General features: G+C 41.2%; 2 protein-coding genes across 4 annotated transcripts in view; both read right to left on the bottom strand.

The window, feature by feature from the left end:
- Nucleotides 1-161: 161 nt before the first annotated feature.
- mybphb (myosin binding protein Hb) lies at nucleotides 162-9,734 on the bottom strand. 2 transcript variants are annotated; one of them, XM_044025095.1, is made up of 13 exons: nucleotides 9,410-9,734; nucleotides 8,297-8,365; nucleotides 8,007-8,141; nucleotides 7,050-7,217; nucleotides 3,809-3,897; nucleotides 3,530-3,725; nucleotides 3,263-3,402; nucleotides 3,020-3,179; nucleotides 2,683-2,819; nucleotides 1,511-1,697; nucleotides 1,343-1,386; nucleotides 610-641; nucleotides 162-504 (listed from the first exon to the last, which is right to left on the bottom strand). In XM_044025095.1, the coding sequence occupies exons 1-11, from the start codon at nucleotides 9,654-9,656 to the stop codon at nucleotides 1,355-1,357; spliced, it is 1,560 nt and encodes a 519-aa protein (XP_043881030.1). In that variant the 5' UTR covers nucleotides 9,657-9,734; the 3' UTR covers nucleotides 162-504; nucleotides 610-641; nucleotides 1,343-1,354. The 2 variants fall into 2 exon arrangements, with proteins under 2 accessions (XP_043881030.1, XP_043881031.1); XM_044025096.1 differs by lacking the exon at nucleotides 8,297-8,365.
- A 1,736-nt stretch (nucleotides 9,735-11,470) lies between these two features.
- Nucleotides 11,471-26,731, bottom strand: part of nav1b (neuron navigator 1b) — a 76,301-nt gene continuing 61,040 nt past the window's right edge. Inside the window, exons 11-34 of one of the 2 annotated variants that reach the window (XM_044024866.1) lie at nucleotides 26,683-26,724; nucleotides 26,435-26,595; nucleotides 25,749-25,922; nucleotides 25,224-25,276; nucleotides 24,530-24,553; nucleotides 23,408-23,485; nucleotides 22,906-22,914; nucleotides 22,132-22,215; nucleotides 21,721-21,832; nucleotides 21,502-21,623; nucleotides 20,938-20,946; nucleotides 20,317-20,489; nucleotides 20,004-20,160; nucleotides 19,633-19,831; nucleotides 19,432-19,529; nucleotides 19,239-19,334; nucleotides 18,568-18,736; nucleotides 16,409-16,644; nucleotides 16,150-16,304; nucleotides 15,788-15,859; nucleotides 15,356-15,552; nucleotides 15,090-15,208; nucleotides 14,775-14,972; nucleotides 11,471-14,647 (exon numbers count right to left, since the gene is read on the bottom strand). In XM_044024866.1, coding sequence (XP_043880801.1) covers nucleotides 14,564-14,647; nucleotides 14,775-14,972; nucleotides 15,090-15,208; nucleotides 15,356-15,552; nucleotides 15,788-15,859; nucleotides 16,150-16,304; nucleotides 16,409-16,644; nucleotides 18,568-18,736; nucleotides 19,239-19,334; nucleotides 19,432-19,529; nucleotides 19,633-19,831; nucleotides 20,004-20,160; nucleotides 20,317-20,489; nucleotides 20,938-20,946; nucleotides 21,502-21,623; nucleotides 21,721-21,832; nucleotides 22,132-22,215; nucleotides 22,906-22,914; nucleotides 23,408-23,485; nucleotides 24,530-24,553; nucleotides 25,224-25,276; nucleotides 25,749-25,922; nucleotides 26,435-26,595; nucleotides 26,683-26,724 — 2,821 coding nt within the window. In that variant the 3' untranslated portion in view covers nucleotides 11,471-14,563. The remainder of the gene's footprint in view (nucleotides 14,648-14,774; nucleotides 14,973-15,089; nucleotides 15,209-15,355; nucleotides 15,553-15,787; nucleotides 15,860-16,149; nucleotides 16,305-16,408; nucleotides 16,645-18,567; nucleotides 18,737-19,238; nucleotides 19,335-19,431; nucleotides 19,530-19,632; nucleotides 19,832-20,003; nucleotides 20,161-20,316; nucleotides 20,490-20,937; nucleotides 20,947-21,501; nucleotides 21,624-21,720; nucleotides 21,833-22,131; nucleotides 22,216-22,905; nucleotides 22,915-23,407; nucleotides 23,486-24,529; nucleotides 24,554-25,223; nucleotides 25,277-25,748; nucleotides 25,923-26,434; nucleotides 26,596-26,682; nucleotides 26,725-26,731) is intronic. The other variant, XM_044024867.1, reaches the window with a different exon arrangement.

Here is a 26,731-nt window from a genome sequence, read left to right as displayed (position 1 = left end):
AGTCGTTTGGAGAACAATATTTGTCACACAGATGGAGAATTGTGTCTTTGAAATGACTCAGCACAAATGTGTTGTTGATTGATATTATTGATTAAATTGGTAGGGATTTCATAGAATGTTCATAAATTCTATACAAAAATAACCAATTGAAAAAACAAAAGCAGAAATTAAATTATTTATTGATATAAACACTTGGATGTTACATGTAGATCTCCTATGAGGAACAATAAAGTCATGCTTTGATATTCTTGGCATACACCGAGCTAGGCTGAAATGATGATCAACTAGAAAGGTAACACTGCGTGAACGCCTAATAATTTAGATACCATAGACAATATCGTTGGGGGGCGGGGAAAAGAAGCTGATTGTGGACATGGATGTGGACTTAAAGAGAAAAGGCATAAAGCGACAACAATTGTTCATCATGACGTCACAGAGCAACACTTGTACAGTGTGGTCACCAGCCATATATACATGTTCTTCTTGCAGGAATCCAGCACCTTCCTGTCGCACACCAACAAAAAAAGAGACAGATTTGAAATGAAAAGTGTTGCCGCGTTGCAAGTCGCTGTGGAGGACAGTTTTAGAAACGCTAAAAGTGTCACGCACCTTGTGCCGCAAAGGCCTCATTCCTTCTGCTCCTAATTTGGGATTGCAACAGATGCACAGATAACAGCAACAGGTGTTTTACACAGTCACGAGTGGTTGCAGGAGTGGCAGCAATTCGGAATCATATTAAGAGAAAAGACAGTGAAATTAAGCAAAAATAGACATTTTGCTTCTGTGTTTTGTTTTTTTAAAGGCAGAAATCAGCTTTACCTATGTTTTATTTTTCGTTGAACACAGCAGCATTAGACACATTAAGTAAATAAAATGCTTTAATCTCAGGGCCCTAACGACGGCTGCTGCTGCTGCTGCTGCTGCTGCTGCTGAGTCGAGGAAATGTGATTAAGTCTCCTAACCAAGTTCATGAGGAGACATCACTGATTTAATTTATGGGTGCTGCCTCTTGCACCCTTTCAGTGGCAGAGGCCACCTTTTCCAAGTTTAGTGCTCGCCATGTATGGAAAGCAAGACACAGAGAGAGGGCACATGTCAGGTCAGGACTCTTATAGATCAGCTGATCCTAAACATCCACTCAAATTGTTTGTGTACGTGGCACACATTCACATATTATATGAAAACAGTGGGCTGACTAGAATAGACAGGTAGTTAAATCGTGGATCAATATTTTGATTCTTGTCTTATTATTATTATTATTATTATTATTATTATTATTATTATTAGTCATTATTCTCTGTACAAAGAGTGATGAGGAGATTAGATCCTTAGATTTTCTGACCTGAATGTTGACCTATTTCTTGGCTGCATCTGCAACTGCTACCTCTGTTGAACAGAAACAGAAGCAGGAGAAGTTATTCATTTTCATAGGGTTAAAAACTTCTCATACTGGTTAACCGCACATTAAAAACAACGGGGATGTAGATAAAGGTTTTGATGACAAACTTACGCCTGAACTCCAGCTTGCAGCTGACAACCGCTTCTCCGTGATCGTTCTTGGCTTTGCAGGTGTACACGCCTCCGTCAAAGTTACCGGGCTTACGGATCTCCAGAGAGCAGATGCCCTGGGTGCAGATCTGCCTGTACTTGGGATCATCTCCAATAATCATCTGGTTCTTCATCCATTGAATTTTAGGCTGTAAAAATAAGTTGTTTTCAAAAAAAAAAAAAAATCAGATATAGACTTTAATTAACTGCTGCTTTTTGAAGCACGTTTGGGAAGTTTACACGTGTTCCTCAAGGACTACAGTAACTCTTCGTAAGTTTTGTTTTCATTTATGTTTTTGCCACTTGACAAGATAGGCTGTTTTGATTGAAGTGAACGCCTTGGGAGTTTTTAAATGGCGCTGGCATGTTGAAGACCGCTGAGTCCCCACAGGGAATGGCACATATGTGACCCACGTGGCCTCCTCTCCTCAGAATACCAATTCTGGCCTCATCACCATGACCCCCCTCTGCTCTACCCTGCTGTTGGTGACCTGTTGGGATTAGGCACCCATAGCAAAGGTGAGAGGCTCAGGGAAACAGCTTCAACATGTTCAGCTCGGGGGAAACGCACACTGACAGCACTGAAGGTGTTTGTTCTCTTCATATAACCAGACTCCACCTTTTTTACGGTAACTACGCTGCTGACAGGAAGTTGAAGCAAAGGCTTGGCCTATTGGCTCTACTGGTGTTACACGATCCTGCAGACAGTGAACAGCACACTTGGTTAAGATGGTCAACGTGCCAAAGGTGGTTTTGCAGACTTCCTCAAATGAAAACGTTTCTTTCTTTCTACATTTATGTCAAATGTAGAAACACAAATGCACGAACACACTGTATATGACATCCAAAATGTGAGAATTAGTCACTGAAACATACTGAGACCTATGTGACTCAAACTAATTATAACTAAAACATTTTATGGATTTTCTTCCATAAAGACAGGTGAGACATTTTTGGATGAGATAGATGAACCCTTTAAACATTCTTTTCTGACATTTTATGAATCAAACAACCATGTTTGTTTAAAGACACCGTGCAGTACCATCAGGTGAATTAACCTCACAGGTTAATGAGCTGACACCTTGTCAGAAATATTGGTGTTAAAAGGAAAGGAGATTGATGCAGTTACTGTACTTTTGGTTCTCCTCTGACGGAGCAGAGCAGCTTGGTGCTGTAGCCGACAGTGGAGGCTCTGTCACTCAGAGAGGTGGTGAACTTGGGAGCCTCGGAGAATTCGTGTTCCTTGTACTCGGGAGGTTTGTAGTCGATGCCTGGAGAGCGAAACATGAAGGGCTAACATGTTACTTAAAATAAATCAAAGACGTTTAATAATAGGATTTATTAGAATCCTATTAGAGGTCATTGTGAGTGGATGACACAATCATATTACAGTCTCTTACATGTGAATCTGTAGAAAACGTTTGACCCGTCAACCACGTTTCCTGAGACAGACAGAGACAGACATGTTTACCTGTCTTCAAAATCTTTGCCTCCCCCTTTGAAACAGCAGCAGATTCGCTCAGTCCACACTTGTTTTCTGAGAACACGCGGAACTTATAGGTGTTGCCCATGATGAGGTCGGAGATGGTGGCGTTCAGTCTGTGGTAATGTTCGATCACGTTGAACCAGTCCTGTCAACACACAGTCAAAATGAACACACGATCTGGGATTCACTCGATCCACACAGTCAACGGGACAGACCAGCGGGACTCACTCCAGTCTTTTTGTCCGACTTCTGTACTGTGTAACCTGTGATCTCTGTGTTGCCGTTGTCGGTGGGCGGAGTCCACTCCAGAGCAACGTTGAAGCCCCAGGTGTCCACGATCTTGACAGAGGCGGGAGGTCCGGGCAGCTCTGCCAACGCATGAAAGCATTGAGAGTTTATGACACAATCATCTACATTTCACTGTTTCACATTACGTTACTTTCAGGAACTGAATATTAAGAAATGGACGTGGCTTTCTGGTTCTCGACTGCTCACCAACGATTTGGAGGGTGAGTGAAGCCTTGTCCTCGAAGTCGTCCACCTTCAGGCACATCTCGTACACGCCGGAGTCGTCCCTCTCGGACGTACGGATGAACAGGATGCTATCTCTGTCGGTGTTGCGGATGTTCACCCTCTTCATGTCCAGGGGCTGTCCATTCTTTGTCCAGGTGACCACGGGTTTGGGTTTACCCTTGGAGGATGCAGTGTTGTGTCAGACAAATGATTCAATTCAACATGCACGTCGAGAGAAAGACGCAGTAGTCTTGGGCTTACTGTGAACGGGATGGTCAGGTTGATCTTGTCTCCAACGTGAGCGACGTATCTCTGCCTGAGGAAACGAGGCAGGCGAACCTTGGGGCGGTCTGGAGAGAACGGTTGTTCGTTAGTTCCAGCTGTGTAGCATGTTAGCATACATATCTCATTTATTTATATTTATATTGATTTTGTGGCTGTAGTATTGTCAAAAATGTTTTTTTCCGAGATTACTTTCACTTTCGAACAGTTGTTCAATCGTTACTTCCTATTATATGCTGGGCTGGAGTAGTGATCTGTCCACAGAAGGAACATGCAGCAAATTAGCAGATCAACAAATAGGAGCCTAATATCTCTGTGAATTGCCACGATCACATGCCAGATTTCCACAAAGCTGTTAAAAGAGTGTGGCAAAGGAGTCCAGTTCCCTCCCAGATCACTTGATTTAAATGATGCTGAAAGGTTATGAGGGAATTTCTGATCACTATCATAAAAAAATATGTCTAAGTGAGTTTATCAGTGAAAACTGAAGTGGATTTTCATATACGTGATGACCTTTGGAGTGAAACAAATGGAATCGATGAACATGCTGAGCTGATCTAAGCCCGTCTGAGTCAGGAGGTTTTCCACTATAGTGCTGTCAGGGTGTGCTTTAAACTGGCAGTAAAGGTCTCACTGTCTACTTTATTTGGTTGGTTTAGGTATTTTGTCCTTATATACAATAAAACTGTGTTTTATAAGAGGACACGTGTGGAAATGTGAGCATTAAATATAAAGGCTTGTGGTTCAAGTATGTGTGAGTGGGTGTGACACATGTGTGATACACACCTTCTGTATGAAGAGAGCTAAATAAAAACAACCCATTACCATTTACTTATTATAAATGTTTAGTTTCCATTGATGCAGTAAAAGGGTAATGTTATTAATTTCCTAATCTACTGTTAAAGGCCTATTTTTTTAGTTGCTTGTTTGTGTATTTAACTTTGGAAAGTTCACAGTTCATTTCACTAGAATGTAAACTGCTAACTAAAACTCTGCAATATGATCATTTTAATACACTTATAACTGCTTCTTTACCACAAAACCTTTAATCCTCTAGTGAGTGATTTCCAATTGTATTCTCAGCCTGTGTTGTCCTGTATGCAACCAGTGCCACTTTCTAAATAAGGATGAATGAAATGATATTGTATTTAAACGATATATGTATAATTTTGTCCACAAATCAAACTTTATCAGTTTTAATAAGCTATTCACATTTATAAAGCTGAGAGCACTGAGAGTTTATTTTAATTATTAAAATAGTCATAAGTCATAATAAGTTAACCTTTTTTTATGTAATGAGCAAACATACCTTGAGATGTAAGCCATAATTGCTATTTAATGTCTCTTTAAAGAACTTTAAATAAATCCACAATTCTCACTCCACTTTCACTCAGGAGTCAAACTCATATCTAATTATCTGACCATGTATGGTGACAATTATCAACATCTACTGATTGTAAATCTTTTTTTTTTTTTATCCTATCTTCATGTCTCCTTGTTGCATTTGACAGATACTCATCCCGCACACTGTGTATTAGGCTGTAAAAAAGCCAAAAATAGCCCATTAATTCTAAACAGAAAATCAGGCGCATAGTTTTACCGCTGTGACGCCTGAAATGATACTTAAGCCTCTGAGGCCGAGGCTCATTTGTGATTTGGTGAGAAGCAGCACTTGCTGAGTCGGGCAAAGTAACATATGCCACGACACTAAATAAAGCGTCCACCGCTTCACGGTGCTCCACTCAGACTGAAGAGAAGACGTCTCACTGATATTTCCACTTGTCAAAAAAGCAATAAAAACAAAAACATGCATGATGTGATGTCGTAAATGTATCCGTCAGTCAGAATAAATGCACCATAGGTTAAAGGGCAGTCATTAGTCTTAATGAACCTCGTACCTGTACTGTCTGTGGCAACGTTTCAACGTAAACAGGGAACCACTGAGTGTGTCATGAGATTTAAGTGTCACCTGAGAAGTTGGATCCCACTACACCAACCCCACCACCACCACCACCACCACCCGTCTCCACTCAGGGACAGGATGCCCTGGAATTTACCATCCACCCCCACAACCCCCAGCTGCTTGACACCATCAGTCTTGGATGAGGATTCTGACACCATGCCCCACCAGCATGAATCCATGCCAAGCCCTCCGCACAAAAAAAAGTCTGTGTTAATAGTGAGGACATGCCAGCTATTTGTGCAGAGCTTTGTGGTGATTTTGATGGAAACATGTCATGGATTCACGCTACGTGTGGACCGACTGCTCTGGCGAACAAAGGACGTGACTGTTGACATTTTTGCCAGTCCAGCACGAATCAGGTTTCTCCCGTCTCCATTACCCGTAATGATAATTTGCGAGCGAGTCAAAGTAACGCAGCCCCCTCCTTTTAAAGCCCTCGGGGGTCCGATCGCACTTTTAAACACAACTGTGTAAGATTAACGCTGAGGGACGGACCCAATCAGTAAAAGCCTTTAGTTAAGAGTTAGGAGTTATCACATGCTGCCTGAGGGTGGATCCTGAGTGAGAAGCCCAGGTTTATGCTGTTAACACTGCAGGTATGTGGCAACAGAGCACGGACAGCTGAGAGGGAAACATAGCTGAGCTGTTTGTACTCCGACAGCTGACCTCTGCTGGGGCAAATGTGTTTAAAGCTCACGTCCAATCACATAACATCACTGAGGAACGCAGTTTATGTCTTTTGTTTTCCACTCTTTTGTTGTTGTTGCTGTTCAAATACATCAAAGCCCCTTTGAAATGGAACATTTTGATTGCAGTTACGACTGTTGTAGAATGCGTTTTATGACCTGACTTGGCATTTTGATGATGTGGGAATTAAGACCAGATACACGATGAGCCCGGGGCAAATAAAATCATTTTTAAAAAAAACTTCTTTTTTATGTCTGTAAGCAACATGTTAATTAAGAAGTATTTTACTTTTCAGGTTTACAGTGCTCCATCGTATGAAATGTGGCCAGTCACTGCTGCATTTGCACACATTTATCAGTTCTATATGTTTGAAAACTCCTTATATGTCATTTAAGTAATTACCGACTCATTAAGGAGGCCTGATCCCCTCTTATTCCTGTGTTGAACATAACAAAGCTCTTAATGTGTAGTTTATAGGATTCTGATTTAATCCAATGAATGTTTTTGGAGCTTTTTGTGATTAAGTGGTAACATAAACAGTGAATTACACTCTTCAAACATATTCCTTACCAGCCACCTCCTTCACCAGGACAGGCTCGGGGAGGGTGACGGGGACGCTGCGGCCACCGGCGTTCACGGCCACCACGCGGATCTTCAGGCGGTCTCCGGTGGTCTGGTTCTTGATCACGTAGCGGCAGGACTTCTGCACATCCTCATTGACAGCTTTCCAGTCCTCGGCTGGATGGAGTAGACACACACACACACACACAGGCAACACAGAGTTTAGGAAACTGTGGTTTATTGATTTCCATTAAATTGTTAAGAACTGTTTCAGGTTAGTAAACTGTGACAGTGTTTATATCTATCCATCATTATTATTTATTATAGTATCTTAATTGCTTGATTACATGTTAATGTCGTTCGCTGACCTCTTTGTTTATCAATCCGTGACTTGAAATGTAACCTATTAAATATTGTTTTTTGAGATTATAATTGGGATTACGCATTACCCTATACTGGGATCAATAAAATGATCTGAATTTAAATCAGACGATAATGGACTAAACACATGAGGACACAAAGCATTGCTTGGTTTGCAGCTTTGCAAAAACAGAGTAGTTATTATACATAATGATTTGTGATAAACAGGTGTCAAATTAGACATGATAATGCGGTTTTGTGGGATTATAGATTTCCCTGTCTGCTAAATCCAGCCTTCACTGAACGGCTGCTGATATTAGCATCAGGCCATAAGTCTAAAAGCAGGACCTCCAGCCAGAGCACAGCAGCTCCTGAAATGCCTCTACCCTTGTAGGGAGAAGTTAGGTAGCTCATGATACAACTCTGTGAGTGACACATTGGGAACAGCTGCAACCGATATGGCTGACCCCACATGAAAACAGCGATTAAACCATGTTCCTGGGTTTAAAAATCTCAATAACATAGTGACCAATGTGGAAAAAATCTTTTTTGAAATAAAAGGTCATCTGGATTTTTGTCATTTTTTTTCTGAATTGCAGGACTTACTTCCATCCTTGCAGACTTCAATGACGTATCCGTCCAAACCGGAGGGTCCGATGTTCTGCGGCTCGCTCCAGATGATGCTCACTGATGTGTCATTCTTGTCCTCAATAAACAGATCCACTGGAGCGCTTGTGGGCTCTGCAGACGCCATAGAAACAGAGAATTATTGTTGACTGACGAGTGCAGGAGGCAGAAACGCACCAAAGCAACACATTTCAGGGAGATGACGTTTCTTTACAGTTGAAGGGACAAATTACATGAAAGAAAATAAGATTCTTCTTTACATCGGTTACCTTTGGGTGGAGGTGGTGGAGGTGTGGGTGCTTTAGGCTCTTCTGGAGCAGGCGCTTCAGCAGCTTCAGCTAATGTTAAATAGGCATTTGCATTATTATTATTATTATTGGCTGCATGTAAAGAGCACAGGCAATGCTACAGCATCAACATAACCCAGATATGAACTTCACCCAAAACACCAAATAATTAAAAGGAAGGTGTTCTGTTTTTTCCACAGGTTGGTTTACCATCAGCAGGTGCATCTGCCTGAGCAGCAGGAGCAGCGTCATCTGTGGCTGGAGCATCAGCAGCAGCAGCAGCTTTTATGAAATGTTAGATATTAGTGATTTGTGCATGAAGATAAGCATGCAGATAAGACATGTTTCAAACATGATAAATGCAGTCTGTGTCAGAGCAGTTGTGAAGGAGTGAGTATCGCGTGTATTTACGAGTTTAAAGGCTCCAACTTCTAATTACACACTAGCTTTTCCATGAGCAGGAGCCTGGTATTAGAGATGTGAAGGTGTAATTGCTGCGAAAGCGTTCAATCTATTAAGAAGAAGAATACAAGTGGTAAAGTGCTGATGGGCAGAAATGAGTGCGTCAGTTGGCGGCGAGAAATAGAAGGCAAGCATTCCAGGAGCAGCAGCTTCATCAGTGAGAGAGAACAGCTGCTGTGGATGTTGGGTTTTAAATGACTGTAAGAGAGTGCACTGAGGAGGATGTTAGGGACAATGTTGATGTTAAATCGTTTAAAAGTTTGTAATATTAATTCACCTGTAGACTTTTGTTTAGTTATTAGATGTGATAGTTAGTGTATAGAGTCTGCACACTGATCCCTGACACTGTGCGTCCTTGGCACCAATGCCTGGCAAATGAGGCGGTGCAAAGGTTTTTTTTTTTTTACTGTAACCACAGTTTGCGTTTCATGTGGATGGTTACAACCACTTACCCACAGGAACCTTCACACTGAGCGCGTGTGCTTAAAACTGATCGCGCGCGTGCTTAAAACTTATCGCGCGCTTCCTATGAGCTGACACGGCTGAGGTAAAGGTAATAAACAACGTATCCATCGTATCCACCCGCCAACACTAGAGCCAGGAGAAGAAGGTGGACTGCGCCCAGGGCATTACCATCTGCGGGTGGAGGAGTGGGAGGTTTGGGTTCCTCAACTGCCGGGGCAGCAGGCGCCTCCTCAGCAGGTGCAGCCGCAGCTTCGCCCTCAGCGGGGGCTGGAGCGGCCTCGGCGGGTGCGGGCTCCGGTGCGGGCTCGGGTGCAGGCTCTGGAGCCGGTTCAGGGGCTTTCACTGGCGCCTTCTCCTCCTTCTTGGCAGGTTCTTTCTTAGCCGCCTTCTTGATTGGGGCAGGCTTGGACGGCATGATGGATGTTGCAGCTAATTCCCAACTCGGTTAAGTCCTTAAACCTGAATCCAATGCCATCTCCTGTGAGGGTGCGGAAGACTTTTATAGAAGGGGGCAGGTTCAAGCACCGCCCAAACTCAATGACATGCAACAGGCAGACAGAGCAGACAGAGCCACCAGGAGCCAAGTATGACACAGTGACCCATGTCTTTGTCTCTCACTCATCCACACTCACTGACACAAACATACTATAACAGTAATAAGAAGTTATAACAGAACAAAGTTTCTTATACACCTTTATCCTTGTTTTTAATTTATTAAGTCCCTGTGTAACGCCTGGTGGGAAGGCCCCGATGTGGCTGGATGTCAGTTTAAACATGAGAAAAGTTTTACCAAAAGAAGAAGAGGATCATTTTGATGTCAGGTTGCAGAAAGAGGAATGTGTGGTCATTGTAAAGTGACATGACAACAAATGTGTAACCCTGATCATTCTACTGTGCAGTTGACCTTCAAGACAAAGGTTGACGCTGGAGAAAATCATTTCTGGAAGTCAACAAGTATGTGAAGGAATACAAGGTGTGTCTCAAGGTACAAGAGATCAAGGAGGTGGTACCAGACATGGATCTACCACAAAGACTTTATCTACTCATGCCCAGAAGCCACTGAAAGCAAGGAGCTTCCATGGCAGAGGTGACAAATCGCCTTATTCTCCTGCAGTCACAAAGACACAGCCCATCACTCAACCTCACATCTCCACCATCATCTCTACCTGCAAGAGAGTTTGTGTTGGAGTTCCCTTTGATGTCCACATGGACCACCAATGTGACAACTCACATATTCTGCAAAATCACACTATAAATGTGATATGTCTTTGGCCTATAGGCCGTCTGCCACACATGCCATCATAATGCTGAGAAAACACCCATTTATGTTTTTAAATTACATTTTTTTTTTATTTCATTTGGTCAAATTTGGTAGAACGTCTATAGCTGAGCATTTTACAGCCACAGTAACCTGTGGAGAAGACCTGTAATATGAGATATAGTAATAGTATAGTAATATAGTCTTAATCACGTCTGTTAAAAATGTTTTTGTTCAAAATAAATGTGTTATTATTTTTGCTAAAACACACATGAAAACACATCATTGTTACCAAACATATAAATACAGTCAGGCTGATGTTATGCTATGTCCTTTTCAGAGGTTTGACACTAGGGGGTGGTATTTTGCAAAAAAAAGGCCAGCAATTTTTGCCTATTTAGTCTTTGAGACAAAGTGTCTGTGTCGATATGAAACAGTAGTTGACAATAAAAATATACTCATAATGAATAAAATAAATCTAATCTTACTAATGTAATGTGAATCCAACTGAATCAATGTGTAACTAAAATATTAAATTAACTTTTACTTTAATTACTGTTATGTTTCTGTATCTGTTCCATTTAAAGCATGAATGAAAATGTATGTCGGGTGTATGTGGGCGAGGTTGTCAAGTGGACACACAAGAAGCAAAAGAATAAATATAACATGGATTTTATTGATACCAACAAACAGTGATAGATGGATGAAAGCCTTCAGAAACATGCCTTATCCATATATTGGACTCAACTCTGAAGAAATATACTTGTCTGTCAGTTACACCCCACACACACACACACGCACCCATCGCCTCCTCAATGATTGTTGCCGCAGCCAGACCATCGACCTATGTACAATCTTTACAATGACGTCCTGTACAAAATAGAGAAATTAAGTTTTACAAAGAATCCTTTAGAAAAGAACAGAAATACCAAATATTGGAGTATTAAAAAGGAAAACGCTATGTCGGATGATTTTTCTAAACAATAAATCCATTTTAATATGGTTTTCCTGGTCACACAGCAAGTGTACATGCATGTACAGCACTTAAAAACCCTTAACATTTGCACACCAGTAACGTTAGATACCGCATAACATTCTCTTAAAATCTTACTTTAGTCTACAAGGGTTTTTTTTTGCAAAAATATGACTACTCAGCAACATCTTTTGGCCTCAGATATTTAAATTGACTTAATTATCTGGTTTAATTCTACTTCAAACTGTGACAAGCTCATTCTTGCCGACTATTTCTGGGGAGTTATTTGTTTTTTAACCGTCATTATTGTCACTGGACCACTTGCATTTTCATTTGTAACATTTTTGTCACATTTATAAAGGACAAAACATGTGCATTTCTTTATCTACACGTATACGAGCCTCGTTCTTAACGCTTCGCAGCCTCTTTGCAGCTCAGTATCACTGGCTTGAACCAGCTTCTGTTCCCATCCTGTGGTGCAGTTTTGTCCAAATTGGAGAACAAAATGACAGACTGATAAGAAAACATGCCGTGTTTGTTCAGGAAGCTCACACGTGTGGCTGCCGACACCAGTGGAAGTTGCTGCATACACTGGTAAGCAAACACAAATCACAGCTACAGTTCTACAAAGCAACAGGCACAACAACCAGTGAGTGAGATGAGACGCTCCAGCCTGGATGGCTTTTTAGGAACCAGTAGAAACGGGGATGGCAAATACTGTCCTGATATATTTACAGTGATGGAAATCATTCCAGGATGAGAGTCTGCGGCTGTTTGGCATCTTTTCTTTCATTCATTCATTCATTCATTCATTCATTCACTCACTCTACTTAACTGTTGAGATCGGATAAGCTTTGTTCTCAGCCTTATTTAAACATTGTAATAACGAAGCAGCAAATTTAAAAATTCAAACTTTCTTTTCGAGCTGTCATAAAAAGTGGTGCGACATTCATTCATTTACAGGATTTATGAACACGTGGAGAAACAGTCTTGACACACGCCACCTGCACAACCATCACCGTCGTTTACTCCGTTAGAAATTATTTACAAAAATAATCACAAAGTAGTGGAAAGAAAAAAATGGTTTCAATACTCTTCCATCACTCTAGTACTCCTTGTAGTTGTAGTTTTTTTTTTTGTTGCGTGCTGTTCACTGACACAGCATGTTCTTAAATAGGAATAACGGACGACATCAACATGAGCAAACGCACCACACAATGCATCACATGGTTTCACTGCTTCTTAACACCGTCTGTCACAGTTTGTCAACAGCAAGTCCAAGGACAAAAAAAGAAAATCCAGAAATCCATCTTCCACATTTTCTTTAGTGTTTAACACGGAAACTCGTTGCTAACCTACCCCGAACATCTATGTAATGTCTACTCAACATCAAAACTGTCTGGGACATTTCTAAAGAGCACCACCATACATTTAGTACCTAAATGATGATCTTAACAGTGAGAGATGAAAGATATTTATCTCTTTTTAACGTCTATAAATGAAACCACTGAGAAGTGTTTTTGCCATGGAGCGTTGTGATAAGGCTTCCTTTGAAAGCACCTGCTATAATTAACACTGTTTCTACACAGTCTATAGTTTTGCGTAAATCCTTTAGTTGACAATCGATATGCATGAATAAAGTACAGTATTTGGTTCAGTATATTAGATATTTGCACCAACTAATAACAACTGATGTAGCCTGACTGAATGTACACAATATAGAACTACTCTGAAGAAGAACTTTCTATAGACAAAGAAATCTGAATTAGATTCATATAGCATTTGGGCGCTTGTTATGCTATACAGTATTATCCCTGTGTAATAAGTATCTAATACCTGATATTAATGGCAACATTGGCGACACTACTTGAAGTAGTTAAGAAAGTAACTAAATTAAGTGCTCAAGTGGAGGAAAAAGATACGGCAAACTGACGAAGTCGCATCACAAATAAAGAGTAGGACAGTATGTGTAGTTGTCCAACTTATTTAAGATTATGTCCACAGTGTTACAAAGGGCACTGTGAGCCGATGCTTGGTTGTTGTATGTTTCCTCTTCTGTAAGATACCGTGGATGAATTGGAATATTTCACATAGTTCAGAGTAAATGGCTGATTTCTGGTCGCCTTAGCTGGGATGATGTCGATGAAAGCACCAGGTTTCTCTGCTGAAGTTGTGTGTAAATTTTGACGTCTTTCATTCTTAAGGCATTTTAATTAATTCCACCTGCTCAGGATGTAAAGTTAAGGATTGCATATATTACGTGTGAGATTTGAGCCTCCGTAGACTTGTATACGTGGGCCGCACTGGGTGAGTGTTGCAGTGCATGACGTCTGCATTGCTGCATCCGGCTGCTCTGTTTTTTTTTACAAAGAAACAGCCAGGAATAAAATCATTTTTAATATTCCTTTAAGCCAGGACTCTACGATATGAACTGTGAATCTACCAGTCCTGCGAATATTTTCACAATCATGTTGTGGTTTGTCACATATTTGACACATAGAGACATTAAAATTGTGTTAAAAGATCATTGTCACCGTCTATTTTGTTGTGTACTACACAACAAAATAGACAACAGCTCTTGTCTCAAGAAGGCAGTGCAGCGCACTCACGTATACGACGACGTGCACCTAAAAGCAACGCAGATGTGCTCACACAGCCAGTGTGGCCCCCGACCTTAGGCAGTCGATATGTACCACAGAACTTTACAATAAACCCTCGCTTCTCGCATGCTGTCAGAAACACCGTATCCCATAATGCACTTGAGCACAGTACAGGGTGTTGATAGTGCATGCCGTCGCTAGTGCTAAGACGATGAGCTTCATAGTGATCTATTAGCACCGATCTAAGAAGACTAACGTGGTGGTAAAGGATCAAATCACATGAGAAATTGACAGAAGTTACAGATCTCCGTTCAATACGTACGGAGGAACATGAAGGTGATTTGCAATAACAACCCATTTTACACTTTTAGCGTTCTACACTACAACCATTTCTGAGCATTTTTTTTTTGGTTCCTGAATGTTCACTGCATCAGTACAAAGGACGAAAAATAAAATCTGAAGTGCTAAGTTTTGAAGGGTGAGATTTGTGTTCAAAATTTAGGCAGGCTAGGCTCTTCTTTTTCTGGGGATTCAATGTAATTGGCAGCCTCTTGGAGTTTCAGAAGCATTGCCATCTACAATAAAAAAACAAAAGAGAAGAGTTGAGAGATCAGAAATTCTAGAGGATTCATTTTTCATTTTACGTAAATATGAAAAGCAAAAAAAAACAACGATTATCACCAAACTGATGAAATTCTTTACCAGTGGATCAGATTCCATGGAGCTGGGTGGGGTCTCCTTGTGAGGCCTGTCCTCACAGGGCTGACCAGGACTGCTGGAACTGATGCTGGGGGGAGGAAGGTGGAACAGCTTTGCCTGGTCCTGCTGTGCAGACGGCCATGGGAGAGTGTCCCTAACCCACTCGACTGGATCCTCCCATACTGCCTTCTGGCCATGGACCTTGGGTGTCGCAACCAGACCACAAAAATTAAATTAAATTAAATTAGAGTGGAACATTTTCTGTGAGAGAAAAGCCGAGGAGTTAGAGACAGTTTCCTCTCTCCGCTTCTTTCTCACCTTGATTCCATCCTTGGCCCCCTCTTGCAGATATGGAATAATGGAGTGGTTCCAGAGATCAATGAACCATGAACGGAACTCATCCACTGTGACTGGACATGACAGGAAGAAGCATGGGCCTGAGGATACAACAAAAGAGAGGACAGAGAGGACGGAGTGGGTATGAAAAAAAAACAACACCATTATCACATTCATGAAGATGTCTGTCAGATGTCACCCAGAGGAAAAAGATTTCCTTCAGTCCTTAAATCCTGAGGGTTTCATACCGATGAGGAAGTCTGACGTGCTTTGTTTCTCCAGGAAGGTGTGAAGGTGATACCAGAGCTTGGGCACCCAGTCCAACACCTTGATCAGGTCATTATTCATCAGACTCCTCTCGTTCTCTGACTCCATCATCTTCCTGTGCAAATACCGCACCAGGAAACCGTTGGCTGGCTCCACGTTGTTGGAGAAGGTCACCATCCTGAGAACAGAAGGTCGTATCAGAGACACAAGTAAACAACAACCAGACATTTATTCACAAACATTATAACATCTTCCGTTAGTAATGGGACAGTATCGCTCAATCCAGTATTGTTAATCAAATATGATTTCATTTTAAAAGTTTAAGATTTTCTAATCAGTGTAATCAAACAGACCATAACACAAACATATAACAAATACAATAAATAAATAGGACAACAGTGTCAACAACCGACCTAAAGCTGAGATGCAGTCCGTGGTTCGCGCTCATCTTCACTGGCTGATTGCTTGTTCCAATAATGTAAGGGCTGTAAAAAAATATTATACATTTTAAATGATATCAACCATTCACGTCATTATTTTATAAATATTTACACTACTGTGCAAAAGTCTCAGGGAACTGGCAGCATTGTTGTTTTTATGTCTGTCAAATTCTATGATAATTGAATTTGGATTGGAATGATGTGACTGAAAGTTGGTTTTCTCTCCAATGTGATGAATAAACTTGGCGTAATAGACATTTTTCAAGCAGATATTTCAATACATGAAATAGTAGAAGTGTTGTTTAATTAACATGTACATAAATACTGTTAATTACCATTTGTGATATTTGCAGGTTAGAGCACCATTGACAAGTTCACTGAGGGAGGCAGGATCGTGAATATCGTCCAGGATGACGATCAGTGGTATTTCTGACGTGCTGGTTTCTCGATCGATTTGATTGGCCAAGTTGGAAAGATAAAGCTGTAGCTCCTGAGGTGAGAAAGTGAGGGAGAGACACAAAAGATGAGAACGGGGAAGCTGATGACATTGCAGCAAATAACCCAATGCTGTGCTGATTCTTATGGGGACATCACCTTGCATGACTGGCGGTGCATGTTGAAAGTGGCCACAATGCCGTCGGTGACTTCACGTGCACTGCGATCTACCAGGTACTCAGCCAGCCGGGAGACGAGGTAGGTCTTCCCCGTCCCACTGGGACCAGACAGGACGAGGCGGCGGTGTTTGAGCAGCAGACTGATATAGTGTTGCATCATGGGTTTGGGAATGAGGGTTTCAAATACCAGACTGTCTACACACTTCTCCTTTAAACCTGGACATAGTGAGGGAAAAGTGAGAATCAACTGCACCGTAATAAAAAAAACTCTCTGCTAATCACCCATGACATATTAGAGTCAGTTGTGTACTTTGATACTGCGTTTGTGAAGAGAATTATGTTAACCCTTAGAACACAGGCTTCTTTTTTCCATTACAATGTTAAACGTACAGTATATACAGAGGCTATAAGAATGTGCAATATAGTGTATCTTCTATCCTTCTTTTTCAGCACAACCTAGACAATCTGATTAAAAAAACAAAACAATTTTCACCAACTATATAAAAACATGTGAGCAGAAAGTCCTCAAAATGTTTAAAGTTGGACTGAATTCGTGAAATACGCCACAGTTCAAAGTTCACTTGGCTCATTTTTATATCTACTTTGTGACTACTTTATATCACTTCTAAAAATGTGACATAAAATTAGTCATAACTTTGACTCAACAACACACAAGGAGGACGAAAGAAAAACGCATTATGAAAAGTCTGAATATGTGACCTACAAGCTCACACCCCCAGGATGTCCATATAAGGAGTTGTGTATTATTCCCACGACAATTTACCAAGGGTGCGTCTGCAGCACAGATCTGTGCCGCGTGAGCACTAAGGGTTAATACAGTATATATACTAATGTAAAATGTGATGTTAAAAAAAGGGGAAAATGGATTCCTTTAATCTCCCATGTTCTTCATTAGCAACATGGAGCTTTAGATTTCAGCTCTGAAAATAACTTTGCGTGCAGCAGAGCGAATCTGTGCAGTGTCCACAAGCCTGCGGAAGTGTTATGTTCCTCCTCAACATCTATGGGGCCCATGTGTCTGAGGCTGCTTGGCCAGCTGGGCCTGGTTGCGCTCAGATCAGATTTCCCAGATCCTCTCTGGGCTGCCACTGCTTTCCCAGCTCTCCAACTACTTCGCTGCTCGCATTCCAGAACGAGAAGTTGGAGAAGGGTAAACAGCCGAGCCACAACCTGAGCTCTGGTTTGAACCACTGATGGGCTCCACACGTGTGGCTCCAACATATTAAAAAGTACAGTTCCAGAAAACTATTAGATGTGCTGGGCATAAATCTGTAGTGGGAGGGAGAAAAAGTTGAGATGGTATGGATAATATACTCATCAGCCTTAATATATACATGTTTACAAATATGTGTGCAAGGATATATTTAAATGTTGAACTGCCACAGGGTTACTTGAGTGTACAGTATGTATTGTATATCTGTATATCCAATCTGAACCAAACCTGCTATAATTGATTATAGACCCGCCCACAGACATCCATCAGGAAATATTCAATTAAAAAAACACCAAAACACCCCCTGGTGGTGACAGAAAATAACATATACCAGAATTGTGACATCAATTAAAACATTTTACACAGTTTATCAGTGGTGAATATCATGATTTATCGTAAAACATGGTTACTCCACAGTGCCCCCTAGAAAATTTTAAAATCAACAACCCCCGCAGCTGATTTCACCTATACATGTGAAATTTGGCAAACATGTCTATCAGGATAATTCGAGAAGTTGGCTGGTGTCTGTGTCAAAATCGCTCCACACCCCAACGTAAGGGGGTGCGAGGACCTGTTCAGTGTTTCCTGTATTGTATAAAACTGGCATACCAGACCAGTTCACTTCAAGTATTTTAAGTTCAAATGTGGTTGCTCTAATATGCAGAGTGATAAACATTGTGCACCAAAAATTTAATGCAAAACCTGCAAAGGAAACCATCAAATCTGAGTGAGTTAATTTAATCTAAAGGTTTTTGGTTTCTTTATTGAAGAGCTGACTCTGACAATTTATGTGCAACTGACTATAAGCACCAGTGCTGAACACTTTACGTTCTAGTTTCATTTAATGAGATAATAACCCAGATAAAGGCCATTTGGAAGTAAAGCTTCAGTCTTTGGTCACAGACCTTTTAGAGACACCGTGATGCTGCTGGGGCCTCGGGACATGCACCGCGATGGCTGAGGCTCAGGAGCTTCTCCTCCCAGCACTCTCTTAATGTGGCCCATGCTGTAACTGTAAATGGAGTCAGTAGATAGACCCAGGCTGGAGGTAGGGTCAACTTTGGTTATGTACACCTAGAAGGAAAAATAATTTAAAAAATATAAGCATACAATATGACACAACTTCTCCTTATGACTTTTCGATGTAGGTGTCAAAGGAGAAAGTAAACATGATGTACATGAGGGTAACAAGCTCCTGCTCACTAATGCTTAGGTTTAATAGCAAACCATACAGTAAGAAATAAAAGCTGTAAATCACTCAAATATTTGACACTTCAATCAGGGGCCACGATTCGCCACGATTCACCACTTGTGCTTGTGTGGTTCGGTTGTTTCTAGACAGAAGTTCAGCATCTTCAATCAGCATTTCCTCACTATATAGTTGTGGACATCCACGCAGTGAAGTGAAGTTAAAAGATAGAGCTTTTTCTGCATCTTAGCTTTCCCCAACGCTCAGTGGATGCTAAATTTAATGTGACAGCTGAATCACAAATGTGAACTCGCTTCAAGCAAACTGTACATTCACGTCCCTCGACATGCTAACACTGAAGCAGGTGGTTAGAAGAGGGAGTCTCACTTTGAAAGCCTGGCTGACGGCAGAATCCAACATGGTCCAGTCCATCCTGCCATTCACTCGGACAGTGCCCACAAAGAAATCCTGCTGTTTGACCTCCTGTTGATGCAAAGTGCAACAAAACGGATATTTTTACAATCACGTTTTCATGAGGTTGCCCTACAGTAGGAGTTGAAGAAAAAAATGGCGCACTTACATCTTTGAAGACACGCAGGTCTGCAACACAAACCACCACCCTGACACGGTGATCATCTCTCTGCAAGGAAAGGCTGAGAGAATCTGTGGAGTGGACATCTACCAGATAACCAAAAAGAGAGGATTTTAAAATGAGCCTTACTGAAGAAATTTGATAACAACAATGTAACTCTACATTTCCAGATTCAGTATCAAACAGTACCTGAGCTGCTCCCATCACTCGGCCCTCTGCTGTAGCTTTTTGGCACATGCATGGCTATTGACTGTCGTGGTGACACACCTCCCAGTGCAGTGAGACCTGAGGACTGGGAGACGGAGCTGGAGGGTCCAGGAGATGGACAGGGGGACAGACTACCCGTCTTCAGGTGGTCATTCTCAGCCTTCAGGTTCTCCACTGTCCTCTGCAGGTGAAATCAGTTTAATCAAATGTTTCAAAGGTTACTGTGGTATATGTGAGTTTATGCATGTAAAGAGAATAACAATTAAAACCACAAATTAAAAAAAACTAATCACATCACTTTTTTTTTTTTACAAAATTCTAAGCATAGAAGAGATAGATTTGATCAAAAGTACCTGCATGCTGTTCATGGCCTCCTGCAGCTGCTCCAGTTGATGAGCAGAGCTTAAAGCTTCCAGGCGGATGTCGGTCAGTTTCCTCTCCTTCTCCCACAGCTCTGATTTCAGCTCCGTTACAACATTATCATCCATCTCCTCACCTCCTTCACACAGTCTGGAGAGATTTGGTTCACACAATGTTTGAGAACAGAGCAGGTAGCAAGGATTAGCAGAAAAACACCAAACTCTTTACAGAAACAGTATGATGTTATGCAAATACAATCTGTGTCAACACACTCTTGTGTTATGTTCAAAGACGACTGTAGATTACCCTGGTGATGACGGAGAGGTGGAGGATTTAACTGTTGTTGGATTATCACTAGTGTGGTGGACTTTGGGAGAGGAAGGAGCAGAGGATTCTGGGGTAGCGATCTCCTCAATGTCAGCATACGGCCCTGACTTGGGCCCTTTCTTACTGAAGGCCTTGTTGAAGGAGCTGCGCAACTGTTCAGAGAAGAGATGTGAGACGACAATGAGGATGGAATACTCGCTAAAAACTACAACAGCATGAAATCATTGGTGTCGAGTTGCTGTTAAAGTTCTGCTACTGTGTTGTGAAATGTCCTCATACATTGTCCTTTATGTAGCTGTCAATCAAACAAGAAAACAATCTCTGCATTGTTTCTTCAACATCAATTCATCATTGTACCGGTGATGTCAGCCGGTTACACGGTGCCTTAAACGACGACATATTAATTTTATCATAACATGGAACAAACACAGGAGAATCAAGTTTGAAAAGACATTAGTGACACAATATTTTCCACACGTTGCACAAATATGACTCATTAGGGCGACGCAGGCTGGAGAAGGGTTGGGACCCGGTGAGTGGGGGTGCAGGGTGGGGGGGGTTTAGGCAAACAGCTTAATTTACTGTAGCAACATCACTCACCTCCAAGACCTAAAATAAACATCAGGGCAGCATGAAGGAGAGACCAGAGTCAGACTTATTAACAGATTGGGAAAGAGAGAGGAGGAGAATCACACGTTCACAGTCAGAACAAACTAACACACTGAGTTTCTGCAGTCAGTGTAACTGAAAAACACACACTTGAAAACTTTGGCTTTTATTTGAACTAAATGTATTTTTCCCTTTTCCACATATTTCTTGCAGATTTATTAGTAAGACCCTTAAATCTTGGGATTGTAGTTGCAGCATTTGACTTGTGTGACTTTAAATTAAACTATTAAAATATAATAACTATTAGAATTATACCAAACTGGTTTTACAACTTTCACTGATAGATGATGTGAAGAAAATCATATTCATGAACCACTGCACATTGTTCTGTGAATTTATTTGGGGCAACCATGAGTGTGGAGCACACAGCTGTTTTTCCAAGTCCTGCTGTGATTGTCTGCTTAAAAGTGACTCATCTTTTAATATCCCTGACTAAACTGTTAAATCTCTGCTGTGTTTTATGTAATCACTGTGAGTCAGTCTGCGAGTCCTCACCCAGCTCTTCTTCTTCTTCTTCTTGGCCTCCTGCTCTTTGAGGCTTCCCATACTGGAGTGACTGGTGGTGCTGGTGAGGCTGGAGATGCTTTCCGAAGAGTTCTGGCGATTGATCTGTAGCTCTGAAAACCAGTCGAGTTGAGAGCAAATTTCTTATCAAGAGGAAATGTTCTTGAAATTCCCATAATTCATATACCCCTTCATCCACATAACATGTACCTTTGGGTGTGATGTCTGGGTTGTTGAGAGCCCCCTGGATGATTTCCTGGGCCTCTGTATTTTTGGCCTTGAGAATATCAATGGTATCCTTCAGGTCAGTGAGCTCAGAGTCCTGAAGAGGGGAAGCATCAATGGGTATTCAAGTTAGCTTGCAGACTGGTAACTGAACCAAGATTCTTCTGATCCAAGGATCGTGGTATGTCTGTCTGCATTCAGCAAGGATGGCAGTCTGTACTAAGTAGCTGAGGACACCATGGAAATCCCATCATGCAAACCTTTGCACTGGCATCTCATTTCCAGAACTACATCAAATATACACAAAACCATGATCATGTTTGGGTGTTTTTTGAGGAAGTGTTTAAGTGTAATGGATTTTTGGACTTTCAATCAATCAATACGTCGCCAATATACCTTTTGCTCCGAGGAGACGGACAGCGTCTGCAGGCGCGCAGTCATCAGTGCCAGGCTCTGTTCGAACGCCGCTACCAGATTAGCCTTTGAGGGGAAGACACAGCGATAAAAGGAAGAGAGAGAACGAGAGAGGAGAGAGGGTGGAGAGATGTGACAGGTATGAGTCACCATCTGAATCAAATCAGTCTGCAGTCTCACACTCACAGCACACCAACAAATGGCTTTCTCCATCTGCTGTGGGAAGAGGGAGGGAATGGAGTGGTGGACAGCTGTGGATGATGTCAGAGATGAAAGAGGAGGTTAGGGTAATGGCGGTGAAGGAGGGCAGCGTTGTGGCACAGGGGGACAAACCCAATCGACCTCTTGCAGCGTGTTTGACCTCAAGGCTAAAATGCCTCACTCAGTTGCCGGTGAAAAACTTGTATTATATATTTTATGGATTTATTTAAATTTGTGGGGGCTTATATGTATTACATGATGAAGATGAATTCCTGATAGAGCAAATTCATTTCATTTTCATAAACACATTATACATTATATATATTATATACACTTTATTGATCTTGGAGCAGTGTTGGAGCCTAATTTCATATTTGTATTTATAAATGTACCGCTCTACAAGATCATTAGCTTAGCCCCAGTCGACACACTTCAAAGTTAGGCGATGAGGGCCGACTGTACCACACCGCAAACCCAGCAGAGGCGTGATGGTTTGGCGTCCAATCACACTGATGAAGAAGAGAAAAGTCCTCTAAAAGCAGCACTCCAACAAACCTGGCCTAGCTGCTACACCCAGCATCCAGATGTGCGGGTCAGCGGTAACGAATGCAGGGGACAGCAGCCAGTCCAGCAGGCAGTACAGCCAGAAGGACAAAGGAGAGGGACAGGAGTATTAGGAGGTGTCATACAAATACAAATCAAATACACCCACACTAGTCAATGTGTTTTCTATATCTACTGTATATCTACATATATATTAACAAGTTATTTGAAGATTAAGAAAATCTGGTGAGTGACAAAAGAGCTGCACAGTGAGAAAATTAGAGAAATCAGGTTTGGGAAGTCTGTCAAGCAAAAACCTATGGAAAAAGTTTAAAGAGAATTATTGTCAATAGAAACACCTAGTAACAAGGGCCAAAGTGTCTCCTGATGTGTCCATTATGTGCTGTCTAAGGGACACTTACTTTACAGTATGCATAGGTGACCTTACATCTTAGTGTATCCAAGTCACAGACAAATTAACTCGTGGCAAAAATAGAAAAGAAGAATCGCTTACATTGGCAGAAAGTTGCATGGTCAAGTTGGCGACCTTCTCCTGGGAGACTTCCAGCTCGCGCCTCAACTTGCGGATTTGCTGTGAACAGAGTGTGGCGTAAGACTGAGCAGTTACAGGCGCCATATTCAGTAAGTGGGACAAAAGGAGAGAGAAGTGCTGGATATGGTAATTAATTTAATGATGATGTGATGGTGGTGTGTTAAATGTTGTTTTGGCCAACAAATGTGACATAATTAAAATGACAAAATTTGGAAGGTATTATTCCAAAACAGAGACTTTTCACAAAAGCGGCCATTTAAACATATTGTTAGCAGAAACAGCACAGGTCTTACATTAACAATGGCTCTGTTCATTTCCTGTTAGTCAGGACAGAGAACTTGCATGCACCCATGAGCTGGGGAAGCTGAATGGAATCACCCTTAATTTCATTATTTACACCTGTGATTTTCCTACTGTGAAATGTCAAAATGGCTGCCGGGCAAGGGGCCCATTTAAAGCTTGAGTCTGACATTTGTTTCTGTAAAACTTTTGTTATTTGTTAAAATCCACTTCAATTTGTATGGGATATACAGATATAAATATCTGATGCTGGCGATGCAATGGCAGGCTGCGATGTTACCAATATAGGATCATTGGTACTGACGACGTCACATGGTGAGAAAACTGATGAACTGCACAGTCAGTGACAGGAACACCAGTGAAATCTATGTGTACCGACAGTGGATTTTTTTTCCAGACAACGTTAAGTATTGACTACCAAGATGCAAAGAGGATTTCAACAAATTAAAGTGCTCAAGAAACAAACTAGGGACTACTACTTCAAATATGATTTAAACCAACAGGAAATGTTATAATGATGGGATGTCAATGAATTTTCACCACTCCTCGCATGCACCAACAGTTTTCATGAAAATGTTGTGACTCTCATTTTAGCATTTAGTTGCGCTGAATGACAACGAATAACAAGAGATAAATGAGATTAAAGTATGTTATGAGCTCCAGAAATAGAGATCAGTGGTCATAGACTCAGTGAGCCTTGATAACACCACCTGATCGATGGACCATCAACAGGAGATGACATACGCAGTGTGGGGGTATAGAGTTTTGACACAGTGGCCTTACCTCCCCTTGTATCCTCTCCTCATTCTAATGAAGGCATGGTAAAAGCAAATAAACAGTGAAGAGGAACAGGGCAGAGAGTTATTTTTAAGGTGAGACCTGAGGTGATAAAAGTGACATACTGTACATCTACTACAGCCAAAACATTTCCCTGTATTGGCTCAACATGGCGGAATCTTAATAATCTATGCTGTTAAACTTTATAGTAACATTATATTTTGGAAGCAAAGACTGGGGGCCGAGCAGATTGGGAGAATTTGGCAGTATGAAATCAGAAACATTTTACTGGACAGGGATTTGAATCCCCAATGCAGAGACAAACACATTTGTTTTTAAAGTTGTTACACAACTGTGTTGTTCGTACAGTCTGTATAATGACTAAGAATGTGTGCAATTAGTTGACTGAACAATTAAATATCAGCTCCAAAAACACAACATTAGTCAGATAATTAATAGATTATACATTTATGCTGTTTACCGGCGTGGCAAATAAAAATCAGCATAGTTGCCAGTGTTCTGATACAGAAAAAGAATTGTTTGGGGATTTTGGGACCACTTCATAATTTTTTAGGTTTTTATGCTTTATTATTATTCTTTGCAGCAATATGTCTTGCAGAGGGAAAAAAAACATATTTAGAACAAAGACAAAAGGGATTAACTGTTTATTACAGTAATTAAAATGGTAGAATCTACTCACCGAGGAATAGTTTGATGATGCATTAGATGCCAAAGAGAGTACGGAGCCATGTACTGTGAGAAGGGCAAGGTGGACATTGATATAATTAAGAACGATACAGTACAATTTAACTTTGTCTATGATTCCAAATCCTAAAAAAAATTATAACAGTGCAGGGATTCAACACTTTTTACAACATTTTACTAAAATACAATTACACAACTATGTAAACAAACACTGTAAACAAACTTATTTTGTTCTATAAAATAAAACCTGCATTTTGTCTAAGAATGCATGTGTTTAAAAAATAAAAAGTGTCAGGTTTCAGTTATTAGTTACTTGTAAAGTTTACATTTGGGTCATTACAGTGCTTTTAAATCCTTCAGTTACTTTTAATATTAATATAAAATGGAGGAACAAAACCCCACTCCACTTTCGTTGTTCCTTTAAACCAGTGACAGCCTAACATTTTACTTAATAGATTGACAAGAGTGCAGAGGTTTGTTTTTGAGGTCGCGCTGGGTGACTTCAAATAAGTGGGCTCACCATCTTCCCCGGGTTCACGGAAAGACCCTGACCGCATCATGCTTTTTGGCCGGTCAGCGACCAACATACTGCTGCCCATGGGGGAGGATCCATAGAGCTCACAGGCTGAGTCACTGGGGGGGCCTATGCTGTTAGAACGTGATATCCTTGGAGTGCCAATGGAAATGGGGGCAACTATCACAAAAGAGACACATTTGGTAAAACACAGTGAGTGGCACGCAAAACACACTGGTGGACATACACACATCACACACAGTTAAAAACACACACACACAAAAGGCCTACACCTTGGTATAACCCACTTATTCTGATGACTCAGTGAAAGGCAAAACCGTAGTTCCACAACAGTCATAGAGATAAATATAGCCTGTTGACCCCCTATTGCCTTCAACTTCTGCATATTTCAGACTTGAACTTAAGTCCATGTGAGTGCAGTTATAGGCTTATCATATTCACAGGGTTACATTTGATATTCTACTATTTAGCCACTACTTCACAGCTTGGATATGACAGAATCCACTGTTGACAAACGGTGTCAACGTTTGTTAAGCGTAAAAGCCCCGAGTATGTACTCCGCATCTTCTCCGCTGATTAATTGTCAACAATTAGATGGATGACTTATCAAAGATTAGTTTCAAAGCTAAAATAGTGGGTGTTTTTAGAACTTGGCTGCCAAGTCGACTCACCCACGTTGGTGAGAGGAGCCTTGCCAGAGGACGAGTGGAGTTGGCGAGAGGGAGAAGGCAGCTGAGGGGGGCTTTCACTCTCTGTCATGCTGACTATGTTGTGGGAGTGGCGCCTGCCCGGTTTGCTTCCTTCACTCTCTGAGAGGCTTGAGCCATAGCGTCTGAGAAAAGAGAGATTATTTTAACATCAAACAATGGAGATGCAGCACATTCTTTATTATTTTAAATAAAGAAGTGTTTAGACTTACTCTAAACCCTTCTTTGGCAAGGTATTCCGGTCTGTTTGCAAGCTGAAAA

The sequence above is a fragment of the Solea senegalensis genome, linkage group LG4 (assembly GCF_019176455.1).
Source record: "Solea senegalensis isolate Sse05_10M linkage group LG4, IFAPA_SoseM_1, whole genome shotgun sequence".
NCBI classification, from domain to species: Eukaryota; Metazoa; Chordata; class Actinopteri; order Pleuronectiformes; family Soleidae; genus Solea; species Solea senegalensis.
The sequence above is the reverse complement of the archived record's forward strand: the minus strand, read 5'-3'. Positions and strand labels throughout refer to the sequence as shown.

Coding starts and splice junctions, on each gene's coding strand:
- mybphb (XM_044025095.1), bottom strand. CDS start 9,656: ATGCCGTCCAAGCCTGCCCCAATCAAGAAGGCGGCTAAGAAAGAACCT. Junction 3,726..3,808: donor ACCTGACCATCCCGTTCACA/GTAAGCCCAAGA, acceptor GCATCCTCCAAG/GGTAAACCCAAACCCGTGGT. Junction 1,387..1,510: donor CTGCAAGCTGGAGTTCAGGC/GTAAGTTTGTCA, acceptor TCTGTTCAACAG/AGGTAGCAGTTGCAGATGCA.